This window comes from Heteronotia binoei, unplaced genomic scaffold (genome assembly GCF_032191835.1).
Source record: "Heteronotia binoei isolate CCM8104 ecotype False Entrance Well unplaced genomic scaffold, APGP_CSIRO_Hbin_v1 ptg001509l, whole genome shotgun sequence".
In the NCBI taxonomy this organism is placed as follows: domain Eukaryota; kingdom Metazoa; phylum Chordata; class Lepidosauria; order Squamata; family Gekkonidae; genus Heteronotia; species Heteronotia binoei.
In genome coordinates, this window is record NW_026800297.1 from 1 (window position 1) to 19196 (window position 19196).

The 19196-nt window shown below is 39.6% G+C and overlaps 1 protein-coding gene across 1 annotated transcript; it reads left to right on the forward strand.

Moving 5' to 3' along the window:
- Window positions 1–193: 193 nt before the first annotated feature.
- LOC132591080 (casein kinase I-like) lies at window positions 194–17064 on the forward strand. Its single transcript, XM_060263965.1, is given in 9 exon segments — window positions 194–337; window positions 2721–2768; window positions 2770–2820; window positions 5025–5108; window positions 9131–9270; window positions 11454–11532; window positions 14582–14656; window positions 15217–15323; window positions 16779–17064. Coding segments are annotated over 9 exon segments (828 nt in total). The 5' UTR covers window positions 194–247; the 3' UTR covers window positions 16933–17064.
- The last annotated feature ends 2132 nt before the right edge of the window (window positions 17065–19196 follow it).

Genomic DNA, 19196 nt, shown 5'->3' on the forward strand with positions numbered 1-19196 from the left:
TCCTTAGGGATTTGATTAAAACCAACATACTGGATGCGGTCTATCATGTGTCTCAATTTATTTTAAATAATGACCAACTGTTACAGTATCAGGTCTTTTAAAAAAACCCTGCAAAATTCATTGGGTTCTCTAAAAATACTATTGTGCAAATGAACTAACAAAATGAAAAGATCAAGTTGAAAAGATATAATAACTTCTGCTTCTTTGCAGGTGGTATGGGCAAGAGAAAGATTATAATGTTCTAGTTATGGATCTGCTTGGACCCAGCCTTGAAGATCTCTTCAACTTCTGCTCTCGCAGATTCACAATGAAAACAGTACTTATGTTAGCAGACCAGGTATGTGCATTTGTGACACCAGGGAAATTATAGTGCTTGAAAGTGCTGTTTGCATAATTCTTCCAAGTAGGTCAGACTGTACAACTTTACATTTCATGTACTCTAGTGAATATTTGACCCACATGGGGGGGGGGTGGGAAGGAAGTTCTAATAGCTATTTATAGTACAGGAGCCGCGCTGCAGAAAATGATTGACACAGCCATTCAAGCAACTATATTAGTTTTTTTTCCATATTTAACTTTATTTGTAGTCTTGCATTCAGTATATTAATGAGAAGAGGAGAAGTTCCATGTGCCTGTTTGCCCAGGATAGGCTCTCAAAATAATGCTGCTACATACATTCCCTAATCTAATGCCACCTTTTTGTTATAGCCATATCTCTCAACTGGTTGATGAGGAATTACGGCCAAAGTAAATTAGGCAGGCAAAAGGTAACTTTCCCCCCCTTGCAGGGTCACATAGCATGAAGATTCAACTCTGAAATTGAGTTATAACGTAGGTGTTTGCAAATAGATGGATTCTTGCATTTATAGTGAAACGGAGAGGCAGCCTACAAAGACTTGCACTGGAGGGAACATCTTGTTCTCCCATCCCCTGCTAGGCTCTGTGATCCCGCCCCCAGACACTGTGATGAGCCTCCCTACAGCCAAGGTGGGCTTCTCTTGAAGCCAAGAGCATCTGTAGCTGGATGATAGGGAGTAATCTGGGCTTGAAGCAGAAAGCATGCCCAACGTGCTTTTCTTTCATGGCCATCTCCAGTCAGACTGCCACTGATCTCGCAGCACTTGCGCAATCTTACTTAATTTTTTTTTTGTTTGAATTGTGATTCCTGCACAGACTATGTTCTTGTTTTCGTCTTAATTTTTTTTTTCATTTTTTTTTTTTGCAAACGTACTCTCGCTGGCTGTAGAAACATCTTTCTGTACTTGACCCTATTATGCATATTTTTTATCTACACTCTGGGGCTGTATTCAGAATGAGAGATGGATTACTGTTAGCTGTTTCTGCAAACATTTAGACTATTTAATGTGTACTACCAGTTACCTGAGTCTTTTTCTCTGGGAATTACCACCAGCAGAATGGACATCTTATCTGTATCATTTGTCGTTGGATAATTGCTTGAAGATTAGAATTAATTATAAGACATTTTGCAGGGAAAGTGTCTTAAAGGGACTATTAGTTTTAGAATATTTAATCTAAGATTATTTGTAACTCCTATATAAAATGTTGAAGGGTGATTGCACTCTGATCTAATTCTGAAATAAAATTTTGATAGTCTTAAGTTGTTAGACTTCTCAAAGATTTCAGATTTTCACGGCTGGTAACATCATTAGGGTTTGTAGAATCTTTCGGGCTCAAGTGCCGTTTTCTACTGGAGAAAGTTTTCCTTCCAGACGTTTCGTTCTCAGCTGCGGAGAACATCCTCAGTGGCATTGCAGCCGGAGAAGGTCAGAGCGCCTGCTCCGGCTGCGACGCCACTGAGGATGTTCTCCGCAGCTGAGAACGAAACGTCTGGAAGGAAAACTTTCTCCAGTAGAACACGGCACTTGAACCCGAAAGATTCTACAAACCCTAATGTTAGACTTCTGTTTTGAGTTTGCTGCATACTAGCTTTTCTAGGTAGAAACAGCTGTGTAAAAGTTGCATAGTAAATATAATCAGTAGTAAATTCTACCTTTCAAGTTATTTGAGAATATCATATGGCTGTTCAGAAGGTATCTGACTATGTAGGACACGGAACTTGTGGCATTGTTCTACGTGTGCTTCTTTCTTACCTCTGTGGAAATTGGCCCTGCACCGCAGCATATTCTTTGTGTTGGGCACTTTGGAGCTCCTGGGACATTGTTGTTCTTACGCAAGCAGAAGTGCCTAGCATGAGAAGGCTGCTTCACAGCAGAGAACGGCCTCTACAGCAGCCCAGGAAGAATGCATACAGAACAAGGATATAGGATCCAGGCCACAGAGATTAGAAAGAATTGGTTGAAGTGTGAGGGCATAATAAGTCTTGACTTTCCAACCAGCCCTTTGGTGTAAATTGAAACAAAGTCCAAATTCTTATTTTTCCACTTTCCTATTGAGTCAGTAACATGAATGGCACTCACTGTGCATAATGAAGCCCTTTAAACATATTCAGCCTGTTCATGAATAAACTCAATACTATTGATCTCTGGAGAGTAGTGAATTGGACAGGTTCCTTGACAAAAGCCAGCATTCAAAGGAAGCTCATTCATTAGCAGTGTTGGCTGCTTTGGGATTACTTGCAAAGAACTAGCTACAAAATTGTTACTCATTTTTGTCATAGGTTTTTATTAAACTGTGCTTAAATCTGTCTGAAAATTATTGGTATTCAAATCTAAGTCTTGACAATTTTATTCTATTTACAGATGATCAGTAGAATTGAATATGTGCATACAAAGAATTTTATACACAGAGGACATTAAACCAGATAACTTCCTAATGGGTATCGGGCGTCACTGTAATAAGGTTAGTCTAATACTTTTTTGCATGAAGGAACAAAAAGAAATGCCTTTGAGAATGGCAGCTCATGGAAATGCTGTGCAGCTTGAGTTAATGGCTTGTTATTGCTAAACGTGGTTATCTGCCAAAAATTGGGAATATCTGTCATTCTTTTAATGCAGAAGTGAACTATAGTCCCAGCTTTTGTCCATCTTAATTATGGAACTTAAGGATACAAATAATTGTTGGCTAACCAACTTCTAATTGAGTAACTATTTGAGTACCCAAGTTTCACTCTGTTCAATAATGCTGTTGACTATTTTAAGTCAGTGAATTGCAGTACCATTGCTTACCATACACTGATTTTCTGTTATGAATTACATTTATGCCGGCATGGTTGAACCTCAATTACTAGTTTCCAAATTCTTAAAATTGGCTGTCACCAATCTACTATGCAACCACTGGCTCCCAATAGTAATTCACATATCTGTTGATGTAACTGCTTCCTACACTTCCATAGACTTATGGAAGTTCAGAGTGCAGTTGAAGATGTAGTTGCAGATTAATAACTACAAACCTAAACAATTAACTTTTTTTTATTGGACTTTAAAGTGTGGGCAGAATGGGCTGATTAATTAATTTTAGGTGGAGATGCATGTTTCCTTTGAAATTTTGTTGGAAATACTATTTCTAAATAGCTTGTGGGAGTAAAATTTGCTAAACTCTACTTGGAGCTCGGGCAGACAGGCAGCATTGGCAATGCAGTAAGCATGCTGTAAAATAGAAATTCATAAGTGCAGGACAAATGTATTATACTTTTATTGGGAAACAAGATTCCCACATGGGTTCTCCTAGGCTGTTTGAATGTTTACTCTTTAGATACTGCTAGTTATAAAATGTTTACCTTTGTTTGCCTGTATGAATGCCAACTTGGGGGCCATTACTTTTAGAACAAAAACCTATTGAATTCTGGTTAAAGGAGTTCAGCACATTAGTTTAGAAGAAACTTTTGAGAGGTGTGGGGCTGTAGGAAGAACTTGCTGCTACGAAATTAAAAAGTGAAACATTTTTCTACAATCTTGTTTCTGTTAACTTTCATTTATCTCTAAATTTCATACTCTGATATTCTGTTGCCATAATGCAAATAAATTCTTTTTAGCTTTCCAGCAAGAGTTGGAAGCGTAGCTAGAAAAATTAAATCAGTTTAATTTTCTAATTTCTGTTCTTTTGTGATGGGGGACTTTTCTCCACACCCCTTAAAATCACAGTGAACTGGTATTACAGTGCCTTGGTTTTCTTAAGTGGCCTGGAAAATGCTGTTGTGCTTTATTAGGTGGAAGATGTAAACTGTGGATTCTGTATTTCACTTCCAGGAAGCTGTTTAGGATTAGTGCCAAATACTTAACTAGTTGGCACCTGCTTTCAACTTAACATTCCAAATAATGCTGGACATAGGAGTATAAATCCCTTGGTTTAATCTAAGCAGAATTTAAACAAATTTTGCTTCAGGTCTGTGTAAACACTGCCCCTCTTTAGAAAAAATTTGCTTTTAGATACAGTTTGCAGTTTTCTTCCTATAGTGGAAGTACAGTTTTATTTATTTTTTTATATCCCATATGTTGTTTTAAGTCATTACAGTTATTTAAAACTTAGGATGTATGGTAATCTTGTTCCAGTTAACTTTTTTTAAGTTATCAGCTGATTTAACACGTAGTGATATTAAATTGGAATGCTGAATTTTTCAAATTGATTCTTAATTCTTGTTTTGGAGTGACTTTACTCCTCAGCATCTTTGAGCTCTGCTAGAATAAGCCCTGCATGCTTATGAAAGTGAACTTAAGGTGACTAAATGCCTTCTACCTCTTCCTTACTGAAGATTAACTTCCTATGTATCTTTTGGGGGAAGGGCAGTTTGTGGAGCCAGAGGATACTTCCATACATGAAGTCCAAATTGATTTTTCATTGAAGCCAAAAGTTGCCATTGCTATCCCTGTTAAAGGCAGTGTCATTTTGAAGTGGCTCATGCTCCAAATTTACTTTGCCACGTCTTCCAATTTTTTTTCTTCTTCTAATGTTCTCTCTTCTGGAAACTGTAGTGCTTGGTGGAAGAAGGATGGCATTTGGCTACCCTATTCTTTCTCTAACGCCTCGGTGTTGCCTGTCTGCGCCAGCCATTGTTGCAATGTAAGCAATACTGTTTGATGCACTGCCACCCTCTATTGTTTGTTCAGTGTTTAGAATCTCCAGTGGGGAAGAGGAAAAGAAGCATGACTGTTAGTACTTCTCAGGACCCATCTTTCTCAGGATTAAACCAGGTCTGAAACTGTCTCCTATTCCAACCTCAATCCCAAACTCATATGCTTTTTTTGTTTTGTTTCGAGAAACGTGTAGACTTGCAAAAAGCACCTTATGTTGGCATTATTCAGACATACTTGGCAAACATGTAACATTACTAAGACCTTTCTCCTTGCGGCGTTTGTTAAACTAAGGTTCTTTTTCTGTCCATTTACATGTGAACCGTTAAGATATTGTTTAGCTGTCCAAATGTTTTATGTGGTGTTCTAGAGAGATAACCTATGTTCTGAAATTTAATAAAGAGGTCGAAGCAGGATATGCAGTGCAGGTTTATATGGGCCTGCTAAGTGTGCATACTCTGCCTTTGGATGTAGGAGATCTCGGTGTGATCATTCACCCTGTGCCTTCACAGTACAATGGTTTGGGGAGGGGGGGATGCCTTTCAGGTAGGGATTCAGCAGTCGTGGCCCACTCTACTTTTTTTGTGTGATTTTGATGCTTTATCTGAATGTATAATAGATTATACATTGGTGGACTTAAAATGAACTATTGCACATAGATCAGACAAGTGAGCTACAAGGTAGTTGTAGAGAACTTTCTATTCTCAACTTTAACTGTAAACAACTATGGGAGATCAGCAGGGCTTTTTCCCCGAGCAGGAACGCAGTTCCAGCCGGCTTGGTGTCGGGGGTGTGTGGCCTGATATGCAAATGAGTTCCTGCTGGACTTTTTTTTTACAAACAAAGCCCGGGGGAGATACGTGCTACGCAACATTTTCATTCGTTGAAATGTACTGTGAACTTTATCTAAAAAAAAAAAATTCATAAAGCTTCTTTTAGACTAACACAAACATCTGATCGAAGCTAAGAAATACCATTTTATGGAGCACCATTGTAAACTCTGTGCAGCGTTGTCTAAAAAAGAGGCCATCATTTTTTTTCTTTACCCCCTGCATAAAACGGCTAAAAAAGGAAAGGAGGAATTAAGCCTCGAAAGGTGCACTTGTGCTCATAAGAACTAATGTGATTTTTGTAACTAAGCTAGGATTTGTGGTGGTAGGGAATGATTAACAGAGGCAAAGATCCTGTGGTAGTCAGCACCCTTCCCCTCATTTTAAATATATATATATATATATTTAAACATTTTTTTTTATTATAACATTGCACAACAACAAAAAGAAGACAACAACAATAAACAACCAAAGAAATAACAACTAAACAACAATTCAGCATTTACAACAATAACAACAACAAAAAAGATGTTATTCATAATCCTATATACATTTTATCTTCTGGAGCGAATATACAAGAAACTAAATATTTATAATATTAATATCTCTATTCAAGACCATTCAAATCCCAATTTTTTTGCCCATTCATACATTGGATACCACGTTTTCTCACACTCTTCCATGTTCCCGTCATTCAGTCTACATGTTAACATATCCATTTCTGCAGCATTTAAAAGATTTAACATAAACTCTCTTTTGGATGGTATCTGAGACGTTTTCCAATATTTAGCAAATAAGGTCCTCGCTATTGTAATAATATAAAACAATAACTTTTTCGCTGTTTTAGATATAGGGATCTGGGTCCATTTTAAATATATAATTTGGCAGGTACCTATGACAAATGGGTAGGGCTGCTGTTCTTGCAGTTGCATTTAAGGCATAAGCTGCTCCACTAAGAGGAGCTTCACTGCCCTGCCTGGTTCATGGGTAGCTGTGTTGGTCTGAAGCAGGAAAACAAACGTTTGTCGCTGGACTCAAACTTTGTGCTTGCCTGGTAATATCCTTCCGTAGTAGAGGGAGATATACTGCAAGCCAGGGATCACAGAGAGATTGGGTATAGTAAAATAAAACCCTTTCCTTATAACTATCCTTTCCCTGTCAGTGGGTCATACATTCTCAGTAAGAATTGATGACTTGTTCAGAGTTTGATGCCATCCGTTCCCAAATCACTATTGTCATGCAGTAAAATGCCATTTTAATGGCAGTTAACAGATTTTAATTACAGTTATCAGAAGAATGCTAACATACTTGGTCATCGGCACAGGGACCAAACAATATCAAATTCTTCAGCCTATCATATATTATGGCACATTTAGTGGATTATTGACATCTGAAGAAACTTGTGCAGAAAAGGAGGCTTCTTTTCTTTTGCATGCATACCAAAGATGGTATGTGGAAGAGCCCTTAACTGCTTTAGGTTATGGATCCTCTTTGTTCAGCTCAAGAGCTCTGATTCCTGTTGTATTTATTACTGCCAGTACAACATGTTGGTAGTAAAACTTTCGATTATAGAACTTTCCATTATGATAATACTAGAAGGGTATCTGAGGAATCACCATTCATTGTAAGTGTTAACTAGCTTATCATAACTAGTTAATGGTCTCTGTATTTTTCTTGGTTAGGTTTGGATTTTCATAATTATTCTGTACTTCCAACATTTTCTGGCCTCTCAACCCTGTTTGTGTTTGTATGCCCCCTACTTAAAATAGCATAGTGACTATCCACTCATTGCATCTGAAGAAACAGGCCATAGTATGTAAAAGTTTACACAGGAATATAATTGTTAGTCTTTGAAGTGCCACAAAACTCCTGTTTACTTTGGTTGTAGAAATTACAGATTACTCTCAAATATATTCTATCACCAAAATATTATGAAACCTGCAGGCATTAAGATAAGCTAATAGTCATAGTTCGATATATGTTAGTAGAGTGAACATTTGAAGTTCATGCTAAGACATTGTTTGAGATTAAGTGAAGATTGCAGGCTGTAGCTTTTCAGTTTTTATGAGCTGTTCTGAGTTTTTGTATTTTTCTTCCAGTTACCCAACTGTAATGGCTGGGTAACTTCCAACTACAACCATATATGACTTTGGTAATTTGCTTAATTATCTGTAAAATCTGCTCTCATTTTTGGATCTGTTTGTTTCTCAGCTTCTCTGTGGGAACCAAAGACACCCAGTAAATCTGATAAGACAGTATGTTTTTCAAAGACAAAAGTAGCCTGAAAATGACTACTACTTCAAATTTGTTTTTACAAAATTCATGTAGTTCCTATATCCTAATTAACTGTAATGTTCTCTACTATGATTTAGGAGGAATAGATTTTTACTTCACTGATCTGTTTGGTAGGGAGTGTACAAGTCATAATAACGGACAGGTAGTCTGAATAACTGGCACTTTTCGAAAGTTAGACATATATGTTAAGCTGCCTCATTCGTCAGCTTATTCTGATGTTCTCTGTAGGAACTGAGTTCAGTGAAAGTTGTCTCTGATCACATGAGCTGAATCCATGGTAGCATAATGGAAATTTTGGAATGATTAGCGGTCAGAATTGAGCTATGCTTTGCAGAGAGCCAATTTGGTGTAGTGGTTAAGTGCGTGGACTCTTATCTGAGAGAACCGGGTTTGATTCCCCACTCCTCCACTTGCACCTGCTGGAATGGCCTTGGGTCAGCCATAGCTCTGGCAGAAGTTGTCCTTGAAAGGGCAGCTGCTGGGAGAGCCCTCTCCAGCCCCACCCACCTCACAGGGTGTTTGTTGTGGGGGAGGAAGGTAAAGGAGATTGTGAGCCGCTCTGAGACTCTTCGGAGTGGAGGGCGGGATATAAATCCAATATCTTCTTCTTCTTCTTCTTCTTCTTCTAATAACAGTAACACAGTAGCGTCAGCGTAGCGTGCTGGGAAAAAAAAGGAATGGATAGAATTACTGCTAACATATGTAAATGGCAGAAAAGCAAATAAAATTCTCATTTTTCTTACTAGTTGGCATAATAGGAAAGTGTTACCTATTCTTATATTTAAATTATAAATATTAAATAGGCTCAAGACTAAATAGCATTGTTGAAACATCCTACTGGGGAAGATTTAGGATTATTTGACTACTGTCTCTGAATTGATACAACAGCCTTACTTTGGCTTAAATTCTGATTTTGCTTTGAATATGAATGAATATATACTTCAAAGACATGGGTGTGGCTTCCAACCTGATTGTCTGGAAACTTTAATCTGTTTCATTTTTTTCCCCCCCTTTAAGTTATTCCTTATTGACTTTGGTTTGGCCAAAAAATACCGGGACAACAGGACAAGGCAACACATACCATATAGAGAAGATAAAAATCTCACTGGTACCGCCAGATACGCCAGCATCAATGCACATCTTGGCATTGAACAAAGGTGAGTGCCCAAGACCATTTCTCCACTGATATTGAGAGGTATCTCTTAAAAAACATTTTCCTGTTTATCATACACACAATATGTATCTCTGTGAATAAAATTATTCACATCTGAACAAACGTGTGTTTGAAAATACTGTATGTATGTCTGTGGACTGCGTAATAGTGATCGCTGCCTAACATAGATTCTTGTGCCATCTTTATACTACACAGTTCTTACAATCATTTTGACTTCAGATCTTAAATAATTTCACTCATTCATAATACGAATTTCCCAGACTGCCACATCTCTAACCAAGAGTCATCTTGGTGCAGTAGTGTACTACAGACTTCCTTTTCTTTTGTAACTGCACCATTTTTTATTTTTATTTTTTGGACAAGAAGAACATGTAGTTCCTTTCTCGGTTCTTTAAATTCTATGACTGGTTATAGCATTCTTGTATTTGGAAACATAACTGAGCAGTACACTAAAACAAGGCTCCATGAAACATCAGAAACAGTGAACTCTGTTTGCTACATGAATCTTCCCCACAGAGATATGGTGCTAGTCTGCTGCTCATTCTTGGATTCAAACAGCTAAATTTGTATCCAGCATCCACTCATTTAATTACTAAAAAGTTGGTTAGAGTCAAACTAGGTTGCCTTGCTGTTGAATGAAAACATCCCTGACGAGTCATCTAGTCCAGCATTCTGTTTCCTACTGCGGCTAGGCAAATGGTTCATAAGGCTTACAAGCAGGAAAACATGTAAAATCCTCTATATCCAACAGCCACCAGAACCTACCTCTGAACATGAAAGTTCTGTCCATCCAGCCATTGTGGCTTATAGCCATTGAACTTTTATCTTTCAGGAATTGTTCAGGTCTCCTTTAAAGCCATCTCATCTAAAGACTGTCACCACACTTTGTGGCAGTGAATTTCACACAGTTATCTACAATAAAAGTTTTGTTCAGCCCTTATGGGAAAGAGGAGTTGCCAGTTAATCATACGTGCTGGATGCGCAAACATAATTCTCTGCCTGTCGTCCTACGCAGAGGAATCCGCAGCAACCCCACCAGGAACACCACGGGGACAGCCCCCACACCCAGTGGGACCCTTCTTTCCCCCCCCCCCCATGCAGTTATGGAGCCATCTTATGCAGTAGGCAGACAAGTGGTCCAGAAGCCCTCAAGGAAAGCTAACTCCTGACAGTTTTGAGGCAGGCTGAGGAGGAAGAAGGTATTTCAGAATGACATCGGCTGGCAGAAATGGCCAGAGGCATCAAACTAGATGGGTGGAGAGGCAGGAGTGGGATGCATGCCTGAAGACATACAGGTGTGGTGGCTGGGGAGGAAGCCCCTTAGGACTAGTGCCAGATCATAAATCTTTTATTGTTTAGGTATCCAAGTAAATCTGTTTTGTTGTGGTAACATCCAGTATTTTCAGCAGTGATTTTAATATGGGGTATGTCAGCAATTCTCAGTAGAGCTATGAAGGGTTGGATCCAGTCAGTTTTCCTTCTGATGAAAAAAGAGAGAGAGAGTGAGTCCCTTTTGGCCCGAAGAAGGCTGTTTGGGATCATGGGAGCTGCATGGACAAAAACCATGTTCTTTGTAATGTCCAATTTGAGGTAAATAAATATGACTTTAATGAGGTTGGAAATTCACCAGGTTTCAGTTCACAGTGTGGATGGATCCAACCCCGAGTTTATCATGTTGCATTAAAATGTTCTGTGGTGTGACATAAATATACGTGCTTGAGTTTCTTGTCATTGCTTGTTTATATGTAAATTTAATTTTATAGTATTAAGGCATCATAGATGAATTCATTTGTTAACCAGCTGCTTTCTTTACTAGCTCCAATATTCAATTAAATGGTATTTTTTCAAGTATTAATGGTAATTTTGGGAAATTAGGGAGACACTAGACTAGAGGTTTGTGTTTTGTTATGGTGATGACAACCATGGTTACATCTTCATTAACCTCTTCTGTCATAGCTTTTATAATGTTATGAGAAACGGTGGTAGCAATAGTTATGAAAACTGTTGGTCATGAAAATACAAAACCCTGAATGCTGAAATATGAACCTGACTCCTAAATTTTGGGCTGACTTCTAGAGCCAGAGAAAATTTGTCAAGACTTTTGTTACATCCTCAAACAAATGTGGGTGTAATGTTTTAAATATTAAATTGCCTTTTCATTCACAGTCGCCGTGATGATATGGAGTCACTAGGATATGTATTGATGTACTTTAACAGAACCAGCCTGCCATGGCAAGGATTAAAGGTATGCCCCAATCTTTTCTTTAGAGTTCCTGAAGATGTTTTTAAGGAGTTGTAAAACATTTAGCAAAACAGCAGATGAGAAGCCAGTCAAGGCCCTGATGTTACCATGGCACTTAGCTGGGATATCCTGTGGCCGTTCCCTAGAGGAGAAGTTGCATACTCTTCAGTATGGCTCAGAGTGCCACCACTGCAACATCCACCAGTCAAGGAGCAGTGTGCCAGCTTCACCCCTGTGATGAGCACCAAAGCAACAGTCACATGCTTCTGGAGCCATGGTACCCTAACATCATGCTGCTACTGCCCACATGCAGAGCATCAGAAGATGGGGGAGAAAGCAGCTGATCCGTTTACTTCCAAAGAGGCCAGTGCCACGAGTGTTCTGAATCCCTCACTGCTGTAGCTCACTCAGCACAGGCTTTGTGATTTGTGATCTAAGAGCCTTCCTGCTGAGGGTCTGACTGGGCTGGGGCGAGACACAGGCAGTGATCAATCCCCCCCCCCATTTAAATAAATAATTTAAATGTTAGGATAAAAGGGCAAATATACCATGTACAAGCTACAGAGTTTGTCAGTGCTTTATATGCTATATTTAGCATATCTAACATGATAAGCCCTATATGGCCTAGGACCTGCCTACCTTAGGGACCGTCTCTTCCCATGTGCTCCCCAGAGAGTGCTATGATCTGGCTCTAGAAATCTGCTTGTAATCCCCGGGCCAAAGGAGGCCCGGTTGAAGTCAACTAGGGACAGGGCCTTCTCAATCACAGCCCCTTGCTGGTGGAACCAGTTACCGGAAGAGGTCAGGGCCCTGCGGGACATTGGACAGTTCCGCAGGGCCTGTAAGACAGTCCTCTTCCGGTTGGCTTATAGCTGACCGGCATTGAAACATTGAAATATTCTGACGGAAGACTATAAGATAACACACTGAAACTTTTTGATGTATTGATATATTAGTTGGTTTAATTATGTAAATTATTATTGTATTTTAATTCTTGAATTTTATTGTTAGAATTTTTATGTTGTGAGCCGCCCTAAGCCCGCTTTGGTGGGGTAGGGCGGGATATAAATTAAATAAAATGAATGAAAATGAAAAATGATTGATTTACAGTACAACGGTCTGGACAACTATAGACAGACTATATTTACATATGTAGGACTGAATTTTTCCCATTGAAAAATAAAGCATCGGAAAATTTTTCTACCCTGTATCACTCGACAAAGGAGCACTAACCTTTTGCCGGGCAAAGAGAGCACAGATAGTGGAGCGACAACACAAGAACCCATACCTTACGCAAATCTTGTTACACCCTGGTATGCTGCTGTGGAAAAGCACTGCTCTAGCAGTAGTGAGACAAGGGTTTGATGGCCAGGAAGTGGGATGGTAGCCAGGCATCAGAGTTCCCCTTTTGGTTAGACAGGCAGAGCCTCAGCAAAACAGGAGGCAGAGGCCAGACTGGCACCCACAAGTACTGACACTCGAGTAATTCTCCACCTACTTACCCAGCTGGGTGCCCAGGAATGAAATGCAGCAAAGAGCCAAAGCTGTTCCCCAGCTAACCTATACACCTATCATTTGGGGCCATAAGCTCCCACATACCATCTTCCTTCTGCACTGCTGTGGGGTGGGCTCAATTCTGGTCCCTGTTAATGGGGTGACCTTTGAACCGTCTGTGCCTGCCTGCTAGTCTTCTTTCCAATATGTGACTTGCATGGCGTATTGGATGCCAACAGTGATGTGGGATAATGTCCAACTTGAAGGTCCTTTCTCTCTTCCAAGAACATACCTGTGTGCAACCATCCCTCCCTGAAAGCACTCCCTGTGGTCCTTCCCAGGGTGTGAAGTTCATGATAAAAACAGCTGAAGTGTAGAGTAAGAGATTGCTGGGAACAGAGCCCAGTCTATGAAACCGGAATCACGCAAAGCGGTTGAGCTGAACAGCATCAGATGAATTGGTCAGGTGAATACTGTTCCCAGCTCCCTCGTTTTGTTAAGGTTCCTGCTTCTTTGTAAATTCTACTGACAGACCATAGAGTCACAGAATCCCCTGTCACAGTCACTTCATGCATGCCCCTGATATGGATGCTTTTGCCAGCCTGACAACTGTTTGAGTAATGGAGGTGCTAACCCAGTGTGCTGCAGCAGTGAAAAAGGCAAACAGGAACAAGGGCAAAAAAATTATCAGGGCTCATTTTGTAGCAGGAGCTCCTTTGCCTATTAGGCCACACACCCCTGATGTAGCCATCCTCCAAGAGCTTACAGTAAGCCCTGTAAGTAGAGCCCTGTAAGCTCTTAATTTCATTTAATTTTTCAATTGCTACCCCACCCTGTCTCACATGCAGCTCAGGGTGGCTACATCAGGGGTGTGTGGCCTAATATGCAAAGGTGCTCCTGCTACAAAATGAGATGTGGAGATAATTAGGAAAAGTTTTGAGAATAAACTGGCCCAAGCGAACGTATGCGATCTATTGGGAGTTTCAGGAGAATGCATTGTACTCGTGTTGTCTGGTTGTTTTTTTTATGCCATGGGCATGTGATATGATCGGCCCCTCCTGCTAAAAACTTGCTGTAAAACACTGGAAATAGGCCCAGACCTGTTCTTATCTACTTATATGAGCCATACCATTATGAATTGAATTCTGACATTTGAATATTATTGAGTAGACTCAGGGAGATATCACCATCTTTTTTGTTCTGTCATTTGTATACTTCTTACATTCTTGATTTTATGCTTTTATTGTGACATTGTGTTAAACTTAGGTTTGTAACCTGGCCTGAGTCTGCCTTGACGGGATGGGCAGAATAGAAATCCCATCAGTCAAATAAAGAAATTATAAGCAAAAGCATGAGATAGTCACATGAGCTATTATGCAGTGTGATTAAGCCTTATGTTGCAATAAATGGCATTCACTTATATCCAGAGTTTACTACCATATTGAATTCTGTTCCTTGTGCAGTAAATTTTGGAAACTGAAAATTTCAAAGACTTCTGTCCTTCTAATATTTGCACATGTCCTTATGTTGCTTACATTATTTTCCACGTGTCTCATAGGCTGCAACAAAGAAGCAGAAGTATGAAAAGATTAGTGAAAAGAAAATGTCCACTCCTGTTGAAGTTCTGTGCAAGGTAAGTTCATAAAACCTAGTTTTTATAATGTATGCTTCTTCTTGAACAACAGCTCCTATTATGCACCTGTGTGCCAATTATAATAACCAAATAGCCTTCTTTGGAGGGTACTCTCCCTTGGGATTGTCTGTTTGACAACAGTTCACAGACTTCCTCAGAGGTAAATCTTTTCCTCTGGAACGGCCTGTGGTTGGAGTGGCTCCTTTACTCACGAGGTTCAGGATGGCATTCAAGGCTGCTCTATTCCAAAGAGTATTTGATAGAGGTTACTGTTTTTAGCTGTGTTTTTAATTGTGTATTTACAGTGTATCAATTTTAACGTTATTAGGCACTTATGTCCTGGCATCATTTGCTGTTAGCCACCTTGAATCTGAAGGAGATGAGGTGGAGTATAAATATTTCTTACGTTTGTGAAGAAATTATTGCACGAAGCTGTTGTCTTGAATAATTTTTCTTTCTGTCCCATTTATTTAAAAAAAGAGTAAATGAATTGCAGTACTGTAGAACTGACTTTCTGAACTGAAGTTCTGCGTGTCATGGTTTGACTAATTCCGTTACAGGGATTTCCTGCAGAATTTGCAATGTATCTGAACTACTGCCGTGGGCTGCGCTTCGAAGAAGCTCCTGATTACATGTATCTGAGGCAATTGTTTCGTATTCTTTTCAGGTCAGTCTTTTGGAAGGCCAACACCAGGCTCTTGAAACTTAACTGGTCACGTTTTAGTTATCAGTAACTCTTTAGAGTCAGAGAAAAAGTTGGGAAAATGTTTTGTTTAAGCTGAAACTTGTATATCAGGAAAGCTGCTCTTGTGCTGGCTTGGGGAAATTACAGTGCAGTCCTAAAGAGAGTTACACCACTCTAAGCCTATTCATTTTAATGGGTTTAGACTGGAGTAAGTCTCTTTCGGATTGTACTCTAAAGCGCTCATATTTGCAGTCATATGAAAACATGAAGCTGCCTTATACTGAATCAGACCTTTTGGCCCATCAAAGTCAGTATTGGCAGCGACTCTCCAGGGTCTCAAGCTGAGGTTTTTCACACTTATTTGCCTGGGCCCTTTTTTGGAGATGCCAGGGTTTGAACCTGGGACCTTCTGCTTCCCAAGCAGATGCTCTACCACTGAGCCACCGTCCCTCCCCAATCTGTTAATCTGGTTGAGGATTGCTGTTCTTCCAGGCTGTGGTAGGGTTGAAGCACCTATTGTGAAATTCAGGATTTCCAGATTAGATTTTTTTACAAAAGGAATGCTCACAAAATGTGTTAGAAGAGAGGAAAAACAAAATCATCGTCTCGTAGTTCATTTCAAAAGGCTTGGTTTCCAAGAAGGGAAAGCCAAGCAACATTTTGAAATACATGGTTACAGTAAAACGGAGTTAAGTTGATCTGCACTCTAGGATCACTTTGGTTGCATAAGCGAAAGTATCCTCAGATCTGAAGCATGGAAGGCTGGGATAGGAGTATAGGAAGAAGAATGGGCATGTACCTCTGTTCTATCTTGACAATATACTACAGTGGCTTGAATATGAAGCATTTGGTATTGATACAGGCAGCTGGGTTGACTGTAGTGGTTCCTGGATTATGCTGACATTTTGGTAATCTTCATCACAAAAATTTTAATTGACAGTATCACAGTCGCAATCCAGCATATTTAGGAAATGTGCTTATCGAACTTTAACTACTAGACGGACATTTGCTCATTCATATGTGGATTAAGGCAGTAGAAAATGGTTGACATCCCAAGGTCCCCATCTGGTGGTAACATTTACAGCGCCTTAAAAGCTGTATTATACAGGGATGCAGCTGGTGTGGAGAGGAAGAAAGGAGTTGGTGATCCCACCCATGTTTATGTGGAATCTTGTTCCCCTGGCATACCAGGCTCTTTGAATCATGCCCAGTGCTTTTTTTGCAATTGTAAATGGCTGCCAAACGGTTTTCAGGCTTGTTCCAAGAAGGTTTTAAATATTAATCCATAGCACTACATCATCTTCAGAGTGTTTCACAAATCATTTAAACGTTTAGCTTTCATTCTTCAGTTAAAAAAAAAAAAAAGACGTGTGGTATATGACAACCAGGCAAGCGTAGCGATCCGGTGAATATTTCACTTTGTTTTCCCTTTCCCAGGACTTTGAATCACCAATACGACTACACGTTTGACTGGACAATGTTAAAGCAGAAAGCAGCACAACAGGCAGCCTCTTCCAGTGGGCAGGGGCAGCAAGCCCAAACCCCCACAGGCAAGCAAACTGACAAATCCAAGAGTAACATGAAAGGTTAGTAGCCAAGAACCAAGTGACGTTACAGTCCAAAAATATTAAACACTAATTTGGATAATGTTGTGAACTTAAGTGTTAGATCGAGGAGGTCATTAAAAACCTACATTTGGCTGTTCAGTATTAAAAAAAAAAAGCAAACGGACGTCCTTGGAAAATTTGACTACTAACTTTAAACCAAGTGTCCTTGTTTTTTCATATTGTTTCTTTTGGGGATGTTGGGTCATTTTAACCACTGCATCTTTTGCTCCCGCATTAACCCCTCTTCAAAATAAACTGGCTTGGTGTTGGGAACATGACAAACAGTCTGATCCAAAATCCTAGACCTAACACTTTAAGGGGAAAGTCTTCTGTTGACTTGTCAGGGCCAGGTTATGGAGGCTTTGGTATGGGTTTCTTTGCTTCTGCTATCCAAAGTGAATATGGAAAATTAGGCCTGCTCTTATTTAGAATTCTACCAAAACCCATTGCCTGGTAGAACTTTTATTCCTTAGCACAGACAGAGTCAATTTTCCATCTTCAGTTATAGATCTGTGAATGGGTTCTCCTGCAAGGTGAATGAATTGGATTTATGTTTAAATGGAGTATTTAATTTCAGTGATGGTTACATTATGGAATCTGAATTTAACGGAGCTTGTTAATACCCATAGTTGCCTCTTGAAGTTGAATCCATGAATCGATGTGATGTGTTTATGGCTGTTTCTTTCTGTTCAAAGAACCAAATGAGTTTCTGTGTTACATTTTTCACCTTTGGGACCATAGCTGAATTCCCATTTGTTAGTTTGGTTCTTTATCCACTGGGAATTACACCTTTGTTCATTTCATGGTGCATAGAGAAATCAGGAGTTGTGCAGTATGATGATGATGAACTCGTGGAAGCTTGGCAACCAGTGAATTGAGATTAGGGATGGGAGAGTATAGATGCTACAGTTGTGGTAACTGGGGAGTAAACAGAGGCTGGGGCATAGCTAAGGGGGATGGTGCAGCAAGATGGCAGCCCAGGAGTCATGTTCTGGCATTTGATGTAAAAATATGACTGTGGAGTGCCTGTCCTACATAACCATATACAACTTGTGTAATCACTCGTATAGTATTTAAAGTAATACACTAATTATAAAGGTACACAACACATTTGCAATAGAAAACTTTCTAACCGCAGACCATCAAAAGGTAGTTAAAGTCCTATACATTTTACAAAGATCCAATCTAGTGAACAGTGACATTTTCTACAACACTTCTGGGCCAGCAAAATGACTCCTGTTAGGAAATGGTAAAGCATGAAGTCTGCATGTGAGAAGTATCAAAATTCAAAGATGTGGCTCTTGGGTGATGTTGACATTTTGGTAATCTTCATCACAAGAATTTTAATTGACAGTGTCACAGTCGCAATCCAGTATATTTAGAAAATGTGCTTATTGAAGTACCAGTCAAGAAAATGTAAATGACAGATGTTCTACAAAGAGTTCTCCCATTGGGTGTACCTATTTGTCAGTTTCTTTTCTTTTCTGTGGTCCTCTGTAGTATATATGTCCTAGATAACCAGAAAAATTCTGAATTTTTGAGTCTACAAAACAACCTTTTAACAAAGGCGGGTGAATCAGCTTTCCCATTCATGATTAGGCAGGGCAGATAAAAAGAAATTTTTCTTGTTTTCAAGAGTGTTTTATCTAAAGCAATTTTAATTTATGTTACAGCAATGATATCATGAAATAGGAATGGTAAATGTTACAAATCATTTTGACTTAATATAGAATTTGAGATGAGGTTTTTTTGTAAATGCGTTCCAGGAGTTCACGAAGGAATGCATTATGGGGTTCCAAAGAAATCTCTGTTTAGGTTAATTTTTCTGACTACCATTGGGACCCAGTGTTCAGTCTGGAAGACACCATCAGAGATGTTTGGTTTTATAGTTCTCAAATTGTAGAGTTGTATCTCCAGAGATGATATGCTTGTTCTCCGGTGAGATGGGGTGGGGCATTCTCTACTTATGGGAGACGTTCCTCTCTCTTGACAGGCAGGGTCACCAATCTTTGTGCGATTCCTGGTGTGGGAGAGGCTTCTCTCTCTAAACCCAGTCTTCAGCCCTGCCTTTGAGGCAGGCAGTCATCATTGGCTGCACTCTGTTTAGAATACTGGGATTCCAAATTAGACTGTTTTTTTCTTTTCTGGTAGAATTTCCACCATCCCCTTCCCAAACCCATGTTTCTGGCTCCCAACCAGGACCTGAGCTGAACATAGACTTTGAACCTTTCAGGGGATGACACTCAGG